Source organism: Thamnophis sirtalis, unplaced genomic scaffold (assembly GCF_051295495.1).
Source record: "Thamnophis sirtalis isolate CommonGarterSnake01/CBP01778 unplaced genomic scaffold, rThaSir2_p1.2 scaffold_10, whole genome shotgun sequence".
In the NCBI taxonomy this organism is placed as follows: domain Eukaryota; kingdom Metazoa; phylum Chordata; class Lepidosauria; order Squamata; family Natricidae; genus Thamnophis; species Thamnophis sirtalis.
The window spans coordinates 55036349-55060535 of NW_028261390.1; the positions used below are offsets into that span (position 1 = coordinate 55036349).

Below are 24187 nucleotides of genomic sequence, written 5' to 3' on the forward strand. Positions count from 1 at the left end.
TCAATGCTGCTGATGTGCCAGCTACGGAGCTGCTGCTGGGCATGGAACTCAGCACAAGTGGGTGGTGTGAAAATTGGAAGCTCCCTGCTGCTGCTGACTTCTTCCATTCAGAGCCTGGTGCAGCAGCAGCAGGGGTGTAAATGGGAAGCCCCTGACCACCACCGCCTCCCTACTCCCCACTCCATTATGCTCTACACTTTGCCCACCTGTTCGTTCACCAACCTGGCTCTCCTTTTGGCCACTTGCAGTGACTTGTCCCCAAGGCAAGTTGATCATATACATTTGTCCTGCAGCAACTTGGCAGAGGTGAGTTGGTCGTAGCAAGCTGGCTGCAACAAACTGGTAGCAGTGAGCTGGCCACAGTGCAGTGTCCCATTCTGATTCTATGGGTTCACTGACAAATGTGCGCTCGACAAAAGCGCGGCGATGAAACCGCGGCGAGAAAACCACGAGTTTGAAATCGCGCCGATGAATGAGTGCAGAAGCGCGCCGACAAGTGCACCGACAAAAGCGCACCTTCAACAAACAAGTAATAACAACCTAATAACCCTAACCCTAATCCTAACCCTAAATCTAACCCTAAGCCTAACCCTAAACCTAACCCTAAGCCTAACCCTAAACCTAACCCTGAACCTAACCCTTACCTTAACTTAAATCGCGCTTTTGTGGGCGCAGTTTTGTCGGCGCGTTGTTGTGGGCACATTTATGATGTCGCGGTTTTCTCACCGCGGTTTTGTCGGCACACTTTTGTTGTGCGCGCATTTGTCGGGTCACGGATTCTATGTATTTTGAGCAGTGACATGATTACAGAAAGCCTGGATGTGAAAGGTTTACTTATGTTACCAACATCATTTATGTATAATTATCAGATGAAGACTAATAGTTGACTGATTAATGCTTAGCATTTCTAAATCTATGTAGTCCAACCATGGATTACACAGATCAAATAGGGTGGATATTAAGCCCTGTTAAAAATGCCAGATATTTGAGATATTAAAAAATCAGACCAAAATAAATCACTTCAGAATTTTTTCCACCTTTATCATAACATATAAGCTGTACAATTCAATTGAAAAACAAACTGAAAGAGATGGAGGGGGGATAATAATAGAAAACTACAAGAATGTGACTGCATAAGTGTGGACATGCAGAAACTTATATTTTGTTGAAGCATTTTATTCAAAGCATTCAGTCTTTTGGTGTTGTAGACTATCATCAGAGCATACCTTGCTTTGGGAAACTTTGCCCACTTCTTTGGAAAAGTGCTGCAAATCTGCCAGGTTGCGAGGGACATCTGCTGTGCACAGATCCCTTCAGGTCACCCCAAAGATTTTCAATTGAATTCAGGTCCAGCTTCTGGCTGGTCCATTCCAAAACTTTGATTTTCTGGTGAAGCCATTATTTTGTTGATTTGGAGATATGGCTTGAATTGTTGTTGTGTTGAAAGGTGAAATTCCATTTCTTCTTCAGCATTTTAGCAGAGGCCTGAAGGTTTTGTGCCAAAATTGATTGATCATAATTCCCTTCAACATGATTAAAGCCCCAATTCCAGCTGGAAAAAAAAACAGCCCCCAAAACATAATGCTGCCATCACAATGCTTCACTGTGGGTATGGTGTACTTTTGGTGATGTGTAGTGTTGCTTTTGCACCAAATATACATTTTGGAATGGTGGCCCAAAAGTTCAATCTTGATCTCAGCAGACCAAAAAACATTTTCCCACATGTTTTTGTCACATGTGATGTATACATTTTTGCAAAATGTAGCTGGGTTTTTATAGTTTTCTTTGTGAGAAAAGGCTTCTGTCTTTTCACCATACCCAACAGCCCAGACATACTGTATGAAAAATAGGGAAGACTGTTGTCACATGTAGTACACAACTAGTATTTGCAAAAAATTCCTGCAGCTCCTTTAATATTGCTGTGGGGCTCTTGGTAGCCTCTTGGACCCATCTTCCTCTTGTTTTTCAGAAATTTTGGAAGGATATCCAGATCTTGATACTGTCATTGTTGTGCCATATTTTCACCACTTGTCGATGAATGTCTTCACTGTGTTCCATGGTATATCTAATGCCTTGGAAATTTCTTTGTACCCTTCTCCTGACCGATATCTCCTAAGAACGAGATCCCTCTGATGAAAACCATTGTTTTTACTGCGGCAGGCAACTGAATAAATGTCAGAAAAATCCTACTACAACAGCGGAACGTTATATGGGTTTGTTTGGAGTTACTTTAATTGATGGCAGTGTATACTGATTACTATTCAACATCAATTTAAAAGTGATTGGTTAATTTTGAACACAGCCAAATCTCTATTATATAAGAGGGCATGCACACTTATGCAGAGACATTATTCTAGTTTTTTATTGCTGTTTTCCTCTATAAGATTACAGTTTGCTTTTCAATTGAATTGTACAACTTAAATATTTAAAGGTAGAAAAAAAAATCTAAGGTGATTTATCTAGATCTGATTTTTTTACATCTCACAGACATCTCAATTTTAACAGAGTGTAGACTTTTTATGTTCACTATATAAAATTGTTTTCAAAAATGGAATATGAGGTGAGGTCATATAATAGTTGTAGATTATTTCATTTGCCCTTTTTAGATCATACCACACTACCATCCAAATAAAACTCCCAGATTCATATGCTTTTACTAGATGTTCAAATTTATGTCTTATTAATTATTTTCACTACGAATGTACTTTCTTTTGCACTAAAAAATACTTTCAGCTGAATTATGTCTTGCTTTCTTAATCTTTGATATGTAGAATTAAAGATTCAGTGGAAAACACTGAAAAATAAGAGTATAAAAGCCAAATCTAACACAATACCACCGAGAAAGAAAACCAAGAGAACCCAGAAGAAGCTAGCATGATTGCATGAAGAACTCTCTGACAAACTGAGAGGAAAACAAGGACAAGTATAAAAAATGGAAAAGGGGACATATAACTAAAATAGAAATCTGCAAAGATAACTTCAGGAAATCTGAATTAACTACGTCTTGCAACAAATGCCAGGAAAAATAATCCAACCTATCAAAAGCAGTACAGGAGAAGGCAGAATAGGAATGGAAGTTAAAATAGGCAAGAAAATGGTAAAGGAAAACCTATCCTTCTATATGATTTCCTTTTGCCAAAACTAGATGGATTACATCCCAGGGTTCTAAAATATCTGGCAAATGTGACCTCAGAACCAGAACTGGGTTGCCAATTTTTTTTCCACTACCGGTTCAGGCGTGTTCCTGCACACGCTCCTGCATGCACTAGTGTGCATGCGTGATGCTTCTGCGCATGTGCAGAAGCGTGTAGGCGAGTGAGTGGAGCCTCCCACCGCTGCTACTACCAGTTCAGCCGATCCGGGCCAAACTGGCAGCAACCCACCTCTGCTCAGAACCACTGAATCATATCTTTCAAAGATACTGGGGAACCAGGGAACTACCAGAGGACTGGAAAAGAATTAATGTGGTTCCAATCTACAAAAAGGGAAATGCCTGACATTAATACCTGGGAAGATCATGGGAAAGATAATTAACTAGTGCATTTGTGAGCAACTAGAAATAAACAAGACAATTAATAGAAGCTAGCATGAGTTTGTTAAAAATAGATCATGAACCCTTATTGCATTTGTCGACTAAATTACTGGGTAAGACAAATGCTGTGGAGATAGTATACTTTCACTTCAGTAAGGCATTTGACAAAGTAGGCCACAGCCCACTTCTTGATAAGTCAGAACAATGTAGAACAGATAATACCATCAGATAGATTCACCGTTGGCTGACCTACCACACTCAGCAGGTAGTCCTCAATGAAACTAAACCTACATGGAGGGAAGCATGTAGTGCAGTACCTCAAGGTTCTGTCTTAGGCCCAGTGCTCTTCAAAATCTTCATCAATGATCTAGATGAGAGGATAGAAGGGAACTCATCAAATTTGTAGTTGACACCAAGCTGGGGGGAATAGCTAACACTTTAGATGATAGACTCAAGATTCAGAAGGATCTTGATAGACTTGAACATTGGGCCCTATCCAACAAAATGCAATTCAATGGTGAGAAAAGATCCTACACATAGGCATGAAAAACCAAATGCACAGGTATAGAATAGGTGGCACCTGGCTCAACAGTAGTGACTGTGAGAGGCATATATGTGACCTAATTGACCACCACTGAAGCATGAACCAGCAGTATGTTGCTAATACAATCCTAAGATGCATCAACAAAGGGATAGTTTCAAGATCATGTGAAATGATAACAGTGCTTTATTCTGCACTGATGAGACCATGCTTGGAAAACTGCATTCACTTCTAGCCACCATGATACAGAAAAGATGTTGAGACCCTAGAAGGAGTGCAAAGAAGAACAACAAAGATGATATGGGGTCTGGAAGCTAAACTGCAATGAATGGTTGCAAAAACAATGTATGCCTAGTCTAACAAAGAGAAGGACTAGAGGTGAATGATAGCAGTCTTCCATACTTGAGGGGCTGAGTCACAGAGAAGAAGTCAACCTAGTTTCCAAAGGACTTGAGGGCAGGACAAGAAATAATCAGTGAAAGATAATAAAAGACACATACGATGTAGAATTAAAGAGAAATTTCCTGACAGTGAGATCAATTAATCAGTGGGTTTATTGAAGATACAATGGTCATTGGTCTCATTTGAGGTAATGAGTCTACATACAGATAGGAGATTGAACAAGTGGCCCTGTAGCTGAATATACCAAAAACTGTAGCGTTGAAAATGGATTTTAGGAAGAGCCCTCTTATTCTACCACCTCTTACAATATTAGACAACACAGTATCAACAGTAGAGACCTTCAGGGTTCTGGGTTCTATAATCTCCCAGGATTTGAAATGGACAGCTAACATTGGAACCATCATTAAAAAGGCGCAACGATAAAGAATGTTTTTCTGCATCAACTCAGAAAGTTCAGACTGCTCCAGGAATTGTTGATACCCTTAAAGGAATTATAGAGTTTGACACCTGTGCTTCTATAACTATCTGGTTTGGTATAGTAACCAAATAGGACAGGTACAGACTTCAATGGATAATTAGGACTACAAAAATAATAATAACCAAACTGCTTTCCATTGATGACCTGTATACTTCACAGGTGAGAAAGAGGGCTGAGAAAATATCTACACACCCCTCACATCCTGGACATAAAATCTTTCAACTCCTACCCTCAAGATGCTGCTACACAGCATTACATGCCAAAATAATCAGACACAAAGACAGTTTTTTCCCTTGTGCCATCACTCTTAAGAGATTAACAGAGTTGGAAGGGCCCCTGTAGGCCCCTTCCAACTTGTGTGTGGCAGCAGCCAAAAAAGCCAATGCAATGCTAAATTGCATTAACAGAAGGATACAATCAAGATCAAGTGAGTTATTAATACCACTCTATAAAGCCTTAGTAAGACTACACCTAGAATACTGCATCCAGTTTTGGGCACCACGCTATGAAAAGATGTTGAGACTCTAGAAAAAGTGGAGAGAAGATCAACCATGATGATTAGGGGACTGGAGCAGGAATGGGTTCCAGCTGCTGCTACTGACGGTTTGCTCAGGGCCATGCTTCGCATGCACTATGTGCGCATGTGCAGTACTAAAAAAATGCTTCTGAGCATGTACAAAAGCAAAAAACAACATGGCGCTGCCTATAGTGCCGCTGAGAGAACTGGTTCAGGGGTGTGGCAGACCGAGTTATTACCTACTCAGCCGAACTGGTCTGAACCGGTAGGAACCCACCTCTGGACTGGAGACTAAAACATACAATGAACAGTTACAGGAACTGGGCATGGCTAGTCTAGTGAAGAGAAGGACCAGGGGAGAAATGATAGCAGTGTTCCAATGTTTGAGGGGCTGCCACAGAGAGGAAGGGGTCAAACTATTTTCCAAGGAATCTGAAGGCCAGACAAGGAATAATGGATGGAAACTGATCAAGGAGAGATTCAACCTAGAAATAAAGAGAAGTTTTCTGACAGTGAGAACAATCAACCAATGGAACATCTTGCCTTTGGAAGTTGTGGGAGCTTCATCACTGGAGGCTTTCAAGAAGAGATTGGACTGCTATTTGTCAGAAATGGTGTAAGTTCTCCTGCTTGGGTAGGGGGTTGAACTAGATGATCTACAAGGCCCCTTCCAACTCTGTTCCGTTATTAATGTATCCTATCCTATCCATCTCCAGAAATTGTGAGTGCACCATCATTGGAGGTCTTCATAAGATAGTTGCCCATCTTATGTTCTTTTAATTCAGGGTGGCTCTACCAGTAGTGCTGAGAAAAAGCAACAAAAGCCAAGTATAAAAAACAACTCTGCACCCTAAAAAAAACACCCATATTACTTTAAAAAATAGCCATTTGTCCAGAAAGGTATAAGGTCTCCTTCTTGAGCATAAGGTTGAAGATCTCCAAGATCCCTTCCAACCTATTATTCTGTATTCTGTATTCTATCTTTGGCGTATAAGATGAATGAATGAATGAATGAATGAATGAATGAATGTATGATTGATTGATTGATTGATTGATTGATTGATTGATTGAATGAATGAATGAATGAATGAATGCAAGCTTAACAAGTTTATACTTCTAAACCAGAATTTATATCATACTATTTTAAATCAAAATTGGCAAAAGGGAAGAGATTTAGAAAGTCAATTGAATAAGTTAAGCAACATAAGATTGTGTTGTCTGTTAAGGATAGGAAGTCCTATATAGATTCCAGATGCATTACTCAAAAGATTTTGATTTTTTTGTGAAGTACACTGTATTAATTCTTCATTAAGAGAAGATGACATAGATTTCTTTTTACACAGCACTTTGCTTCAAGAAATTTTCATTGAAAATGAACCCATTTTATTTACTGATTCACAAGACTTATATAGTTGCCCATCTTATGTTCTGTTAATTCTGGGTGGGTCTACCAGAGTGCTGAGAAAAAAACAACAATAAAAGCCAATATATAAAAAACAACTCAGCACCCTAAAAAAAAACATCCATATTATTCTAAAAAATCACAATCATTAGTTTCCAGCCTATGGATACAGTCAACTTTGTGGAAGATGAGAAGGTTGAGAGCTATGAAATTATGAGAGACTCCTGTCCTGATAGTTTTCAGCTCATTGTATAAAATGTACATTGTGTTTTTGTCTGCTATTTTATTTATACTCTACTGCTTACCAGAACAATCTCCCTTTAGAGAGTAGAATGGCCTTAAACCTGCTGGCCTTGCCAAAGGCCATGAAGACCTGGCTATATGGCCTGGCCAGGAGTTCTGAATATGTTAAAGACACATTTTCTACAAACCACTGACACCAATGGAGTGTAATATCTCTTGGCTGTTATTTCCATTTAATTTATTTTTGTACTGTATTTTTAATTGTTTGTGAATGTTTGCTGCCCAAAGTAACTGATTTGAGAGAGGCAATTATACAAATACATATATTCCTCTCATCTTGGCAAAAAAAAATATGGGTTTAAATATGACCCATTTCACATTTTAATTCTCTTTCCAACTTCCTGGAAAATTGTAGACTGAACCTAAAACAGCATTAGATAGAAATGAGTATGTTCATGAATTTCAATCATATACAAAATATTATTAAAAGAAAAACAGGGGAAAAGGATTATACATCCTTCTATGCTAGCGTATGAAATAATAAGTTATTACTTACTACATACCAAAAACTGTCCTTGCAGGAACAGATTCCCTGTTTAACCAGAAGGACACCTGGGACAGAATGACGGTCATGATGCAGGGAAGATAGGTCTGAATCACAAAATAACCAATTTTCCTCTTCAAATGGAAATGAGCTGTCATCACTGTGTATTCACCTGAAAAAACAGAGACCAGATTAATAACAAAAGAATAATTATTCATTCTTCCTCAGATAAGCCACTTTGAAAAATTACATATTAGCAGAACCAGATAGATATATCTATAACAGAATAACAGATTCGAAGGGTCCTTGGAGGTCTTCTAGCCTAGCCCCCCGCACAGGCAGGAAACCCTATATCCGTGATGGCAAACCTATGGCACGTGTGCCACAGATGGCGCACAGAGCCCTCTCTGCAGGCACATGAGCTGCCATCCCAGCTCAGCTCTGACCTGCATGTGCGTGCACCGTCCCACTGGCCAGCTGTTTTTTTGGGGCGCATGCGAAACACGCGTTCGCATCTTAGATATTTGCAACATTGCTATCATGTTTTCCCCTTGTTCTTCTTTTCATGCTTGACTGGCATGTATTTATGACAGTTGTAGTGTCCTGGGGTTATGTGATCATCTTTTGCGACATTTCGACAATTAAAGTCCATGGGGAAGCCGGATTCACTTAACAATACTATCTGTCAGGTCTGCCACCTTTACTATAGCTCGCTTTGCTGACATCTTGCCATAAAATGCAGGGGAGGAGGGAAGAAGATGGGAAAGTAGGGAATGGGCAGAGGGAGGGAATGGCAGGGTGACAGGAACTAGAGTTGTTAATCCAGAATGAACTGGCCGATCAAAGACAGAATCATGAGAATGGAATGCGAAACTCAACCAAAGAGGTGCCAAACCTCAAAGCCATTCTCAAAACACCAAAACTAAATACTATTGGACACTGATGGACTAGGGTAGGCCCAGGAAGATGGGAAAATCTCAGGCTTTGTGTGGGAATAGTCAGATCCAGCTTTGTTTACAATGAAACTGCTTTCACATCAACCATGGAGTCGAGGGCTTTTCTTTCCTAAGTGCCTAAGCTGGAATAAGCCTGACACTAACTTAACAACTGCAGCAATTCACTTAACCAACATCTCACTTAGCAACAGAAATATTGGGCTCAATTGTGATTGTGAGGACTACCTGTAGAACATCTCTAAGGTCCTTTCCAATGTTATTATTTACCTAGTTTTATATTCTAAATTAAACTGGCAGGTTGATCCCATATTGCATATTTTTTAAGAAAAAGGAAAAAGAAATAAATTGTATCTTGACTGTTAATATAAAGAAGTACAAATATTAAACTGGATTCTTCATCAATGCTGTATGTTATTTCTTCTTCCCCTTACTAACCTGTATTGGATTTGGAAGTTTCCTGTCCAATTGTTTGGCCTAGGAGATCATACTGATTCAACCTTGAACCATCTGGAGCTACTTCTACTGAATTTGATGCATTGAATGTCCACTTGTAGGTTACTTCTGCTGTTGTATATGCATCTAGCAAGGACAAAAAAAGGGGGATTCAGAATATTTGAGAGTATTAAATAATTTCAAGTATGAATTAAATATTTAAATCTCTAAATAATGATAGGGACATTTAAACAGAAGGTATTTTACAATATAACCAAATATGAAAAAGTACAACCCAAAATAAATTATTTTCCCAAATTAATTCATTTCTTTCTTTTTTTTCTTTTTAAAGGTTGTTTTATTTTGAACACACAATAACAAAGACATAAACTACATTTATACAGTACATCACACTGGAACTTCACATTCCTTTTTGTAACAGCTATCAATCGGTACCTCTTTACATACACTATTTTCCCTCACAATACATTTCTATACAGTTTCGCATTTTTAACCCTCTTATTCTAGCCACTGTGATAATATGTAAGATTAAATATAAGGTCTCTTTGTTATATTTGGTCATCGTTATGCCCAATAAGAACATCTCAGGTTTCCAATATATTTGCTTTCCTGTTATGGTTTCCAGCCAGTTTTTAACTTTTACCCAGTGTCAGCTTCTGTTTTGGAACTATAATAGGTTTATGGCCGCCCTGAGAAAACGCTTTGATCACCCGCTCACTGAGCAAAAGGCCAGAACCAAGATGAAAACCCTTACTCAGGGAAAAAATCCAGGGGCTGAATACATCCAAGAGTTTAGTGAACTGTCGGTGTATATGCGGGGTGGGTTGGAGGAGGCTTCAAATCTCATGTTAGAGCTCCCAGACTTTTGCGGAAGTTCTACACCAGTTATCCTGATAAGCCTTGATTTTATAATAGATGTATATGCTATATTGTTATTTTGTATTGTTTTTCCTCTCTCTTTTCCTGCAGGGATGATATCTCTTTCTTAAAGAGGGCTGGATGTTAGCCTCTGTTTTGGTTACTTGCTTACGGCTGCTTTGTTACGGTGGCATACTATCGGCTGCCATAGGAAGGGGGGGCATGGTATTGGGGAAGGGAATAATATTGTACTGGAGGAGTCTTGTTCTCACCATCTTCTGCACATTCTAGTGGATGATGTTTGGACTTGGTCAAAGCCAACTGTCTCACATACCCCCTTGATGAGGCTGTTTGAAGATGCACCCCACATGACACTTTATGGAGTTGCAGATTGGACATTGGGTTGGGGAATTGGGGGATGGGGTTGGGCAAATGTTTGATATATATGATTTTGCACGTTTCTGCCTCAGACTTTGCTTTACTTTGCTGCTATATTTTCATAACCAGTAAAAGTACTCTTAATTCTACAAATGGAGTTTCTTTCTTGGTTGCTGAAGGAGGCATGCCTGACACCCAGTATTTTTTGGCCGCTTCACATGTTCATAATGTGTGGTAGTATGTTCCATGTGCTTTCTCACACTTCCAACACTTTAGTGATATGCTAGATGATATTTTTGCTAGTCTTGCGGGTGGTAGATACCATCTATAGAACATTTTGCGGGTGGTAGATACCATCTATAGAACATTATAAAACCAAAACCTTGGTTTTCCTTGTATGCCACAGACACAGTCAATTTTAAATTTATTCCCCAAACCTTTTCCCATTTTTCCAATTCAATATTGTAGCCAAAGTTCTGTGCCCACCTTATCATGGATTCATTTACTATTTCTTCCATTTTGCATTTTAGTAGACATTTGTATATTCTCCCAATTATTTTCTTTTCCGTGCTTTGGATGATCTTATCTAATTCATGTTGTTCTGGTTGTATTTCATATGTTTTGATGCCGTAGTTGTATCCAGATTTAATTTGCCTGTATGTAAGCCAATCTACTTTTATGCCTTGGTCTGCCAATTCTTGCATTGTCTTCAAATTTCCCTGTTCGCTAATTAAATCTTTATATATTGTCAATTTGTTTATATCTATAAAATTTGGGTGTCTCTATCGGGGAAAGCCAATTTGGAATTTTGGTATAGTGGGCTTTTTTTTATTTTGTGCCAATTTTAAAGCAGCACATTTCTGATCAGGTGCCTTTGAAAATACTTGCGGGTTTTATTTTTTCCATCCCATAGAAATGCGTGCCATCCCACTTGCAAATCATGTCCTCCTAGGGTCAAGATTCTCTTGTTTTTCAGTTCTATCCACTCCCTCAACCATGTTAATGATGTTGCTTGAGAGTATAGCTCCCAATCTGGGAGTGCTAAACCTGCCCGCTCCTTACTATCTTGCATTAGGTTTAATTTGATCCTTGGTTTTCTCCCTTGCTGTATAAATTTGGATGTTAATTTATTTAATTCTTGAAAAAATGATTTGCCTGGATTAATTGGTACTACTTGAAACAAATAAAATTCTTGGGAGAATATTCATTTTCATTGTGGCTACACACCCCATTAGCGATAATTGTATATTTTTCCAACTCTGTGGGTCACTCTTTATATGTATTATTAATTTATTATAATTGTCCTCCTTAATTGAAGAGCACTTTGCCAACACCCAGATCCCCAAGTATTTAACTTTCTTAGTTATTTGCATTTTAGTCGTAAATTCCAATTCATTTTCTTATTTTTTCATCATTTTTTTTAATTATTATTTTTGTTTTGTTTTTGTTAACTTTTAAACATGCCACCTCTCCAAATTCTTCTAATTTTTTTATTAACTTATGGCCAGATTCCAGGGGGTCTTCCAATATAAACACTAGGTCATCGGCAAAGGCTTGAATTTTATATTCTCCATTTTTGATCTTTAATCCTTTTATCTCCTGATCTTTCCTGATTTTATTTAGGAGTATTTCCAATGTTAGTATGGACAGCAGAGGAGAAAAGGGGCATCCTTGTCTTACTCTTTTCTCTATTTCGATCTTTTCTGTTAAACCTCCATTCATAAAAACTTTGGCTGTTTGGGTTTTATATATTTCCCCTATTATTTTTATAAATTTCTCTCCAAATTTCATTATTTCTAATTGTAGCATTATAAATTTCCAGTTTATGTTATTAAAAGCTTTCTTGGTATCAAGGAAAACCAGTGCCAATTGTTTGTCAAGGTGTGCTTCATAGTATTCTAGGATGTCCAATATAATTCACATATTGTTTTTGATCGGTGTGGTAGAAATCCATTCTGGTCTGTGTGGATTTGTTCTATTAGTATCTGATTGCAGTAAATAATTTATACTCTTTTAAAAAAATATTTTAAAAAAAGAAATCAAGCTCAACTGGATGGGGAGGCGGGCTGACATCGCTACAACACAACATGCAATCTTGGGGCTCCATGATTGCTGTCTATATGTCTGTTGCTGGATGGTCCTCTTGGACCTCTCCCGAAGAGATGGTGATAGAGAAGGGCATGCCCTGCTGATCTCAGGAGCATCGCAAAGATTGATCCAGGAAAAGCTCTTTCCTCCAGTTACAAGAGAAGCAACCATTGAGGCTGCACAAGGTTGGGACAGACCCCTGAAACGGAAGCAGAGCAGGAGAGAGAGTGTGTCAAAATTGGTGAGATAAATTTTATTATTGGAGAACACCCCAAAAGATTTATAGCAAAATTAAAATTGAAGACAGAAGAGAGTAAGCGACAGATTAAACCTGTATTAAAATTAGTGTGTTATCTTTTTTCTTTAACTTCATTTTCTTTTTTTTTGGATGGAATTCTTACAAATGCCTCTTATTTTTTAAATTGGACTGGTCTCTTTCTTCCTTCTTCTATTTTTCCTCACTTTTTGTATTTGTGGAGCTCACTCTTTCTTTTTGCTAATGTTCGGGTGGATTTTACCTTTTAATTTTTTTTCCTCTGAAGCTCAGAACAAAGAAAGGGCTAAAAGCAGGAGAAAAAGAGGTGACATTGCCACCTAGAGGATGGAGGCTTGGAAACACTAATTCCTATAAACATTTGATTTATATTTTATATCTCAAAGTCCTTGACTCTGTTTATTGAAAGGAACAGTGGGAAGAGCACGATTTGTTTATACAGATCCTCTTTTGGAGTATTATCACTAGCCCGACTGGATTAAAGAGAAAGCCTGGACTTGAAAGATTATAGTGAATTTGTTTGAAATTTAACAATAAGCCTTGGATGGTTTAGTGGCAGTGCTTACAACCTGGAAAAATGGCACAACATGAAGAAGAAAAGGAATTAACATTGCAAATAATTATGTGTTCTGACCCCCCCCCTCCCGGCCTGTGAATAGACCAGAACACAGGCTTGGCTGTTTGCCACTGTTCAATTACTGAGATAACAAATCCTTTGTCTGAGGACCTAGGCAACTCACGTTCAATAGAGTAGTTCTGCAGCAACCCAGATAGTTCAAACAAAGCAACGCAGATAGTCCAAACAAACAAACATGGCTAGAATACACAGATAGATTTTCTTAACTACTAATTCAAACAGTTGTCGAAATGAAATTTGAGGACAGTTCAAAAAACTGCACAGAAATATGAACAAAGTGATAAGAAAATTTGAGTATTATGTAAAAGATAAAGCAATAATAGTTATAGTCAAATAAATGATTAACAATGATAATAATGCATTTATATATACTAGATTGATACTATGAAATTTTATATAAAAACTGTATACATATATTTTAGATTGATGATGTTAATAATGGGGGGAAAAAACCATGGAATTAGAAATTATTAGAGAATGTTACCAATACTAAAATAATATAATGACTTAGAATAGGATATAAAAATACTTTATTATTGGATATATTGAAGATGATATAATGAACTATTATAATATAAATGAATTTATATTTAGAATACCTTGTTTAAAATGAAGAAACAATAGTGATCAAACAAATGAAGTACTATAATAATAATGTATACAAATATATTTGATTGATGACATGTGACTTTAGATAAAATTTAAGCAGATTACTATGGAAAGGACGCACAAAAACCTTGTAACCAATTGACACACTGTACATAATTGAAGATGTTTTATGTTATATGTCTTGTTTGTTTGTTTAAAAATTTAAAACAATTAAAAAAAGAAATCAAGCTCAACCATTCATTCATTCATTCATCAAATTTATATGGCCATATATCTCACAAAAAAGTGACTCTGGGCAGCATACAATAAAACTGTAAAATGCAATATATAAAAATAATTATTATTCAAAATGCATCAAATAATCACAATTTGAAGAGATGGTAGCAGTTAACAACAACAATGGAGCCACCTCAATACCTCATTTGTCCCCCCCCCCCCCCCCGGGCATAACCTGGTTTTGAGGAGCCTCCAGAAAATCACCAGGGATGGAGACAGCCTCACTTCAGGGGGCAGGATGTTCCATATATGCCACAGCAGAAAAGGCTGGGGACCTGCCAATTGTAGATCCCTAGTAGATGGGATGCCCAACATGCCTCTTCTACCAGATCTGATCAAAAAGGCAAATATAATTTGGGACAGACCATATAATCTATCAAGAGAGATATGCTGTTACCCAAGAGCAAAGATCAAAGATATGACAGAGAGACTTACTAAAATAATAAAACCCACAGATTATTATGTTTTTCTCCTCTTTCATTTGGGGACGAATGATACACCTAAGAGCCTGGAAAAAAAATCAAGAAACTATGAGCAACTGGACATGAAAGCCAAAGAGATAGCAGCACAGGTAGTTTTTCATCATACTTCCAGCATAAGGTGAACATCCAATGAAGGAATGGATGATTTTAGAAGTAAATCTGTGGTCCCTGTGATGATGCTATCGAAACAACTTTGGATTCCAAGAGCATGGTCCATTTTAGGTAAGCTCCCCATTAGGAGAACGAGTGCGTACAGAGAAGTTTAGTGAGAGTGGTTTGGAAGAATGCATTCTGACTCCATCTTATGGCCGCTTGAGGTAACAGCAACCAATCACATTTACAGCAGATTTACACATATACTTAAAGGTACAGCACTACCATCATGGTTTATATATTGCTAACCCAACTGTTAGCTTACATTCCTAACAGTCCATATCAGTGGTCCCCAACCTTTCTGGATCTATGAACCACTGACAGGTAGCAGCAGCAGCGGTTTGATATGTGCATGTGCCGTTTGCACAAATGCAGCTTGGTGTGCTTGCCTGCCAAATATCAGGTCTATATTACCTTCATGAAGGGCTTTGTGGGGGTTAGTTCTGCCAGGAAACAGAAAAAGGGCAGTTCCAGGTAAGCTATTTTTAGCCTGCTGATTCCCCTTGTCTTAATGGGTGTACTTAAGAATTTAAGTCTTCCTTTCAGCTGGTGCTTTTGCCTGGGACTTTCTTAAAGTGGGATGGGCTGGCTTGAGTTTCTTGACACTGTTTGCTGTGGTTTCTGGTTCTCATAATGCTTTGATAGTTTTTATTCCAGTGGCTTTGTCTTTCCTGTCCTTAGGGTTAGGGAAAAAACTGGTTTCATTTGCAGTCTTTTTGGGGAAAACTGTTGCTATTCTTTTGGTGTTTTCCTGGCACTGTCATAGTTTGTTTGTGTGTGTTTGTGTGTGTGGGGGGGGGGGTAATGTCCCACAGTTATCTACACATAATGAAATACTAATAATATTTGCTTATACATTTTAGTGACCTTTTCTTACATAATTAGTGTTTTCTTTCATACTTTTAGATTTCTAACTGTTTCTGTTAGTTAGCCATTAATAAAACAAATCTCACATTAAAAAGTATTAGAAGCTTCTCCTTGATTTCAATTGTCCATTTATTCATTTTTGCACATTTTAATATTTTCTTTATTCATTTTCATATCTTTGTTTTCCCACTGTGGTGAAAACACAATTCCAACACTTGTTAACACGTGCAAAATTAAATATGTATTGTATTCCCTTTAAAATACCCAACAAAATATTCCTGATTTTAAATCCATATCTTGCTTTACCATTGCTTCTAACCATGACTCCACTAACTCTTGAATAGCTACTTTGACTCACCTAAATGCTGAACCTAATTCATATATTCCTGTTTTTTGAACTGAGGAATAAATTTCAGAAAAAATAATTCAGTATTGCTCTGTGAATCTACCTATGAAATTAATTCTTCTTGATCTAACTTCTTAGATGAAAAACTATATCTTTCCTTTTTGTTGAGGTACATCCTTCCTGAAAAGACTGTACATTGTTGGTGAAAACAGAGATCCTTTCTGTTACCTGTAGTTCTCAACTTACAACCACAATCAAGTCCAAAGCACAATATTGTTTTATTTCTTTTGCAGTTAGTATTATTTAACAGGATGAAGAAGAGGCAACAGAGTATGACTGCTTTCTTCATCTAGAAACCAAGACAGGAGCAATCAGCTGATCCAAAACAGTTACCAGTACCACCAGCACTACCAGCACCAGCAGCTGGACCAGCACCACCAGCACCAGCACCACTTGACGTCGGAGAAAGTAGCATCTATCTCCTCAACTAAAAGTCTTGCAAAACTTCCTGACTGCTAGAATATGCAGCAATACAGAAACTTCCAGGAGAAGTATAATGGGCTGGCAGTGTCTGACAAATGTTAGCTTGTGAGTACTGTGCGAAACACAGGTTCTCATTAGAGAAAAGTGTTTTATGTTTCCAGAAAGGGGGAAAATTTCCAGGTTGAAGCAGCAGGGACAAATAAGGAGAATCAGCAAGCATCTCTCATAAAAAAAAATGAGGGAACATTTTCAATCAAAATCACACACCATTTGTAGAGAGAACATTAAACAATGGGAGGATGATGCTATAACAAAATCCATAGATATGTCAACTGGGAAACATTTATCTACTACTAGCACAATATTTTTTACAGTTTACAATCTGGCACAAAGATGTAAACCATTCTCATACATTGAAGGGCAGGTAGATTTGCTAACTGCAATTGGAGTAGATCTGGGAGTAGGTTTGCATTCACGGAGATCTGCAGTAAAAATAGTTGAATTCATTGCAAAAGAAATTAAAACCACCATGTTTGCCAGCATTATTGCAAAGAAACTGAAAGTGTATTTGATCATTGATGAAGCCCCAACGCTATCAATGAAAGCAGTTGTGATAGTTTTTGTAAAAGTTGAGGATTCAGAATGCCCAACAACCATTTTCGTTGAGCTGGTGGAATTGAACAAACAAGATGCAGAGACCATATGTTCTTCACTGATGGGAAGCTTACATAAAGTTGGATTTACCACAGAATATCTGCGAAAGCATTTAATAGCATTCTGCTCTGATGGTGCCAGCGTTATGCTTGGGAGAAAATCTGGAGTCAGCACCAAAATAGCTAAAGCGTTCCCAAACATTGTAACCTGGCACTGCTTGACCCATTGCCTCCAACTTGTGCTGGATGACTCCATAAAAGACATCATGCAACTGAACCACTTCAAAATATTCCTTGAGAAGATACACACCACTTTCCATAAATCCTGCAAGAGTCATATGGAACTTTTCCAAAACTCTGAACAACAGGGCATTGAAATTGTGAAGATTGGCAAAGTTTTGGGACCAAGATGGGCTGCCTGTAGTTTAAGGTCAACCATAGCTGTGTGGCGTGCTTATCCAGTGATACATCAGTATTTTCTGGTTAGTGAAAAATATTCAGGCATGGCTGTCCATTTTGAAAATTTAAATTTTTTGGCTGATTTGGCCCTCATGATTGATATTCTCTTCTGTCAAATGCCCAGCAAGGGAGAAACACAGAAATCATCAAGGCCAAAAAATTGGTATTACAATCAATAAAAGCATTTGAAATGCTTAGATGAGGAAAGGGCCCATATGAAAAAAAGGTTAACGGAATGATAGCTTCAGAAGCCTTCCAAAATATAAAATTTGTTCAAAATCAATGATTTCTTGCACTTCCCCATGAAAATCTTTTGGAAAGCATAATCACCAATTTGAAAAAAAAAAGCTGATGGATTGTGAACATCTAAAAATAGGTAGCCAATTGCCAGACGCAAAGAAATTACAATTTCTCATATATTTAGAGCTGTTTTATTATTTTGTGTGCTAGTTTCATTCTAATGTACTGCATTCAATTGAAGAGTTCATTTCAGTGTCTCTTCTTTGTGCAGGCCATTCATTGAAGCAAGGTGGTCAGTGATGTTAAAGTCAGGCAATGATAGTCATTGTCAGATCCCTAAAAGTGATACTGCCATTCAATTTGGAGGAGGGGAACCTCCTCCAAATTGAAGGGGGAGTCAATTTATTAGCAGTGCCTGTGACAACTGATATTTTACAACTGGTTTCCTGGAACAGAAGTGCCTTGAGATACCCATATCTTTTGAGGGATGTTTATGATGGCCATGTGGAACGTTTCACTTTAATGAATGGAAGATAACCATGGGAATGTGTTGTGACCCAGCAGGAGCCTTTGGAGCTGCAAACAGACTCTGATATCGAGGGACCCTATGAGTCGGCTCTGGAAGATGTGAAGGACCCTGGACAGGGTTCAAACTCTGAGAAGGGACCAGAGAGGCTGGTTGGCCACCAGGAGGTGCCTGAGGCATGAAGCAGCGGTGAAAGCCAAAGTGAGTTTGTCCCTAATGTCAGGCCCTGGAGCAGTGGGGAGGAGCTAAGGGAGGTGGTCCCAGATGCCAGGCAAAGATGGGCAGATAAGTACCGACAGCAACTATGGAGATATAGAAGATAATTGGGGTCGGATGGTTGTGATTAGGCTCCCCGCAAGAGAATATATAAGAAGAGACTTTGGGAGACTTTATAGATTTGAACAAAATGCTAAGATACAGAGACTTAATTGATAGACAGGGAAAGTTAAAAACATTTGAAGAATTGGCAGAACAGAACTCAAAACATCTCTGGATGGATTGTAGAAATTTAAATATGATCATAGTGGAGAACATATATCCTCTAGCCCTTATTAAAGACATGCTTGCACATCTCGCTAAAGGGAAAAACATTTGAAAGCTGGATTTAAGGGAGGCTTACTATCACATCAGAATTAAAGAGGGAGATGAATGGAAAATGGCATTTAACACCCCACTTGGATGCTACAAATTCAAAGTGCTCCCATTTGGCTAGAAGCCCCCCCCTGCAGTGTTTATGCAATTAATAAACAAAGTGCTACATGAACATTTGTGTAAGGGGGTCATGGTTTATTTAGATGACATTTTGTTATATACAGAGACCAAAGCAGAACATGTAAAGTCCGGGCTGTTCTGAACAAACTCTGCTCTACCAAACTTTATGTTAAACTCTCTAAATGTGAATTCCACCAAAAAAATAATTGATTATTTAGGGTACTACATTTCACACCAGGGCTTAGAAATGGACCCTTTAAAAGTGCAAGTGGTACTTGATTGGGAATCACCGTGCATGTGTAAACAGTTACAAAGCTTCCTGGGATTCGCCAACTTTTATTGCCAGTTTATCCCCGCTTTCGCCCAATTGGTCTCCCCTCCTCACCAAGCTCTTAAAAACGAAGGGGAAGGGTAACCCAAAGCTGAAGCAGCCTTTGAACTGGACAATGGAATGCCCAGCTGCATTTGAAAAACATAAATGACTGTTTTCAGCAGAGACAATTCTAAAGCACCCAGACACAGAGAAACCATTCATCATACAAGCAGATGTAGGAGCGGTCCTGCTTCAGAAAAATGAGCAAGACCAATTAGAACCAAATTGAAGGAAACTGAGCAGAGGTGGGCCATTTGGGAGAAAGAAGCTTATGCAGTTTGGTGGGCACTTTTAAATCGCATTTCCTAGAGGGGAGTAAGATCCCTTTTGAAGTCTGGACGGATCATACAAATTTAGAAGCCCTTAAAACCCCAAGGAAACTCTCCCCAAAACATGATGGGCTCAGTACTTTAAGCGGTTTGTGTTTACACTCAGATATCTCCTGGGGGGAAAACTTTCTGGCAGATGCACTATCCAGAAAGCCGCAATACAACAGTAAAAAGCCAGACATAATCAAACACACAGTACAAAACAATCAGCTAATCGCTAAAGTAACCACCAGATCCCAGGCAAAACAAGAAACTGATGGACAATGACACCACCAAAACTTTTAAACAAGCTTTGGCCACCAACGAATTGTTTTTGAGCTACAAATCCAGCTGCCTGGTGAAAGATAATGTGGCTTGGGTGGGAGGGAAGTTGTATGTTCCAGCTAGCCAAAGACTGTGCTTAATGGCAAGGTGCCATGACTCTAAATTAGCTGGACACTTTGGTTTTGTGAAAACTTTATACCTAATTAAAAGACAATTTTGATGGCCATCACTAAAAACAGGACATAGAGAGCTATGTAGTTAGCTGCCCTATTTGTGCGGCATCTAAAAGACATTAGGGGAAAACCCCAGGACTCTTACAGTAGGTAGCTGAATCTTCAGCACCCTGGACAGAGATTGCTATGGACTTCAGAACTGCCACAAACTGTAGGGAATATTGTCATTTGGGTTGGAAACAGACCTGTTTTCAAAAACAGACCTTGCCAAACGATTCCAACTACCAAAAGCCTACCCAAGTTATTCCTGATACATGTCATCTTCATAGAGCCCCACAGAGAATCATCTCCGACAGAGGTGATCAATTCACCTCCAAATTTTGGAGGGCATTTTTAAATTTACTTGGCACCACCCAGGGGTTGAGCTCTTCACACCACACCCAAACTAACGGTCAATTTACTAGAACAATATCTAAGATGTTTTATTAATTTTCAATAGGATAACTGGACTGAACTTTTACCTTTTGTGGCGTTCAGTCTCTCTGCCCCCTCCCATTGGTGCTTGTGTGAAAAGCCAAGCTAAGGTCCTGGGATGACCCAAAGGACTGCAGGAACTCCCTCCAGAAGTTAGTCATGAACTAGACCTCTCTGTCTGAGATAATTTTTGACGTACTCCATGCAGGCAGTAGATGTGCTTCAGGAAGTTTGGCCAGCTGGTGAGCTGAGGGTAGTCCACTGCAGGGTATGAAGTGTGCCTCTTTGGAGAACAGGTCTAGTACAGTCCAAATCATCATGTTTTCCCCCACTTTTTGGCAATTCTACTATATTCAATTGGGAGGAGAAGGACCTGGGAGTCAATTTATTAACAGTGCCTGTGACAATTGATATTTTACAACTGGTTTCTTGGCGCCGAAGCGCCTTGAGATCCCCATAGGAATGTATGAATATCCGGTTCTCAGGGCAGCTGGTAAAGGAACCACCTTCACACTTATGTATTGGCTAAAATCTGCATTCTGACTAATGGGAAGGGTCTCTACTGCTTTAATTCTACTTGCATTGCCTAAGGGGATTTATATGTTGCTTTGAACTGGATGTTTTCACTTCTACCTAATAAAAGGTTCCTTTTGAAATACTTCGTTTCAAGAGTCTTCACTTTCTTGAGCAGAAGGAAAGGCACTCCTTACAGTCATCTTAAATCTTCTTTTTGTAGGTCATTCATTGGAACAAAGAATTCAGTGACATCGACTTGGCCGCTGCCATCCAGTCACATGACCACCAAGGGATTCCCACCTGATCATGACTGCCAAGTGACTCGCATCCAGTCACATGAGTGCCAAGCCACTCCCACCCGGTCACATGACTAAGCCACTCCCATCCAGTCACATGACCATGAAGCCACACCCACAAAATTAAGCCCACCCAGAAAATAGGCCACATCCACAGAACCAGTAGTAAAAATTTTGAAACCCACCCCTGCTCAAGATCAATCTTCATATTCTAAATAAAGGGTTGCAGATCCACAGTATGACTGGTTTCCACTGTTGTGCTATACTCCAAAATAATCAGGAACCTAGATGATCTTTCCTGGACCAAATAAAGTTCCACCAGAAACAATTCCTCCTTTGGCAAGCAGATATTTGAACAGTAGGCCTCTCTTATCCAGGGCATTCATCGCCCTTCGCAATGTACATTACTTTGACTTCATTAAGAGGTACAATTGCTGTGGTTCTAAAATGACTAGTTATGTCAGCTACGTTTATGCCAACTCTGATATTTACAAATGTTGACATTTTTCTAAGGGAAGAATAAGTTGCAGACTGATATTTCTAGCCTTTGGGTATTTCTCCAGCTACTGCATCATGTTGATTTTAGAAAGTTTAGAAATCATTTTCTACTTCTAATAGAAGTAAATGTTAGCATTTAAGAAATGTGTCATACTCACTACCAGGGAACTTAATTTTTTTAAAGAACTGGTGACAAAACTGATGAATTGGAAATTACCCAAAGACATCAAAACCAATTCTATGGAGAGTCAGATGAAAAGGAACAGTGATCGTAATCCAGTGATTGGAAGCATCCCAGACTTAGAACATTGATTGGAAGTAGTCCAGACTTTCCTAGGGAAAAATGGCAAGTGTTGGTGATATGAGATTAAATTCTCAGGGGAACAGAACCAGCCATCTGCAGATTGGACATTTAGGAAGCATGTAGTTGAGAATCTAACTAAAATAATCAAGCCCACAGATTACAATCCCTTTCTCCTCCTTCAATAGGGACAAATGTGTCAGATTCATGACAATGAATCTGAAAAACAATATTAAGATATTACAAGCAGTTAGACAAGAAAGTGAAGGAGCAAGGAGCACAAGTGGTTTTTTAATCTGTATTTCCAATGAAAGATCAACAGGATTTTAGAATTGCACCACTGGCTTAAGAGTTGATGCCAAAAAGCGAACTTTAGATTCATAACTATGGTCTGCATTATCTACATGAAGAGTTTTTGGCAAGGGAAGGGCTGAACCTCATAAGAACCAGGAAGAATGTATTCAGAAAACAACTGATTCAACTTATCAGGAGGTCTTTAAACTAAAAATGAAGGGTGAGGGTGACCAATCTTTAGGATCTTTAAAACAATTTTTTGCATCTTTGGGACTTAATTCCAAGCAAAAATTCCAAGATAACCAATCAAACTGAGTTAGAGAGGGGAAAGAAGAAAAACCAAGATACAAATTAGGAGATGTAGGAAGCATACCCAGTGCCAGCCATAAAAAACTCAGATGCTTATACACTAACACTCAAAGTTTAGGGAACAAACACGGTGAACTTGAAGTACTAGTACATAAGGGCAGTACAATATAGCTACCATTATCAAAACTTGGTGGGATGAAACTCATGACTTGAACAGATCAATGGAAGGATACAAACTATTTTTAAAAAAAACAGACCTAACAAAAGAGGGAGTGCAGTTGAATTATATGTAGAAGATCATTACATTTCTACAGAAATGCAGAAAACTAAGGATTAAAACCTCCTAGAATAGCGGTCACCAACTGGTGGTCCGTGGACCACTGGTGGTCCTCAAGAAAATGTTGGTGGTTCGCATAAGAGTTGTTTGTATTTTTTATATTCCTCAAACTATGGCCCCTGGACCAGAGATGTGCAATGTATGCTTGTGTTGTAGCCAGCCTATCTTTCGAGGCCGGCTGAAGTTTCACGCGCTGCTCTCTGAAGCACCTGGACTTGCAGTGATGGGATGGGGCCCTTCAGGCACTTAGCTTGGCCTCCTGTTTATGAGCTCCAGCCCCTCTCACAGGAGATCGGGTGCCTCAGCGAACAGCACGTGAAACTAACATCCCCCGGGAGGATAAGAGTGCGACAGAGCCCAAATGCTGAGTCTTGCCTCTTCATGAGCTCCCTCAAGCAAGCCCATTAAAGCCAGAAAACATGGATAATTGTTTGTTGGCACAAATTTTGTTTTCTTGCTGAGATGTGTAGTAGTCGTCACTTATAAAGCCCTTCATGGTATTGGACCTGGGTACTTGAGAGACCGCCTGCTGCCAATTACCTCCCAAAGACCCATTAGATCACACAAAGCAGGCCTCCTCCGGGTTCCATCTACCAGCCAATGTCATCTGGCTACTACCCGGGGGAGGGCCTTCTCTGTGGCGGCTCCGGCCCTTTGGAACGAACTCCCCGCAGAGATTCGGACCCTCACCTCTCTCCAGGCCTTCCGAAAAGCCATTAAAACCTGGCTGTGTCGGCAGGCCTGGGGTCGATGAGTTCCCTTCCCCTCTTGAATTGTGTGGCTGTTGGTTGTTTTTAAATACCCTGTACTTTGTAGTTTTTGTGTTTTCCCCTTCCCCTCCTTGGGTTTCTGCGCCGCCCTGAGTCCCGCCGGGAATAGGGTGGCATATAAATAAAATGAAACTCAAACTGAAAC

At 39.0% G+C, this 24187-nt stretch overlaps 1 protein-coding gene across 1 annotated transcript in view; it reads right to left on the reverse strand.

The window, feature by feature from the left end:
- Window positions 1-24187, reverse strand: part of GABRA2 (gamma-aminobutyric acid type A receptor subunit alpha2) — a 127467-nt gene that overhangs the window by 31621 nt on the left and 71659 nt on the right. The window contains exons 7-8 of the mRNA XM_087724643.1: window positions 9051-9194; window positions 7679-7831 (exon numbers count right to left, since the gene is read on the reverse strand). Coding sequence (XP_087580769.1) covers window positions 7679-7831; window positions 9051-9194 — 297 coding nt within the window. The remainder of the gene's footprint in view (window positions 1-7678; window positions 7832-9050; window positions 9195-24187) is intronic.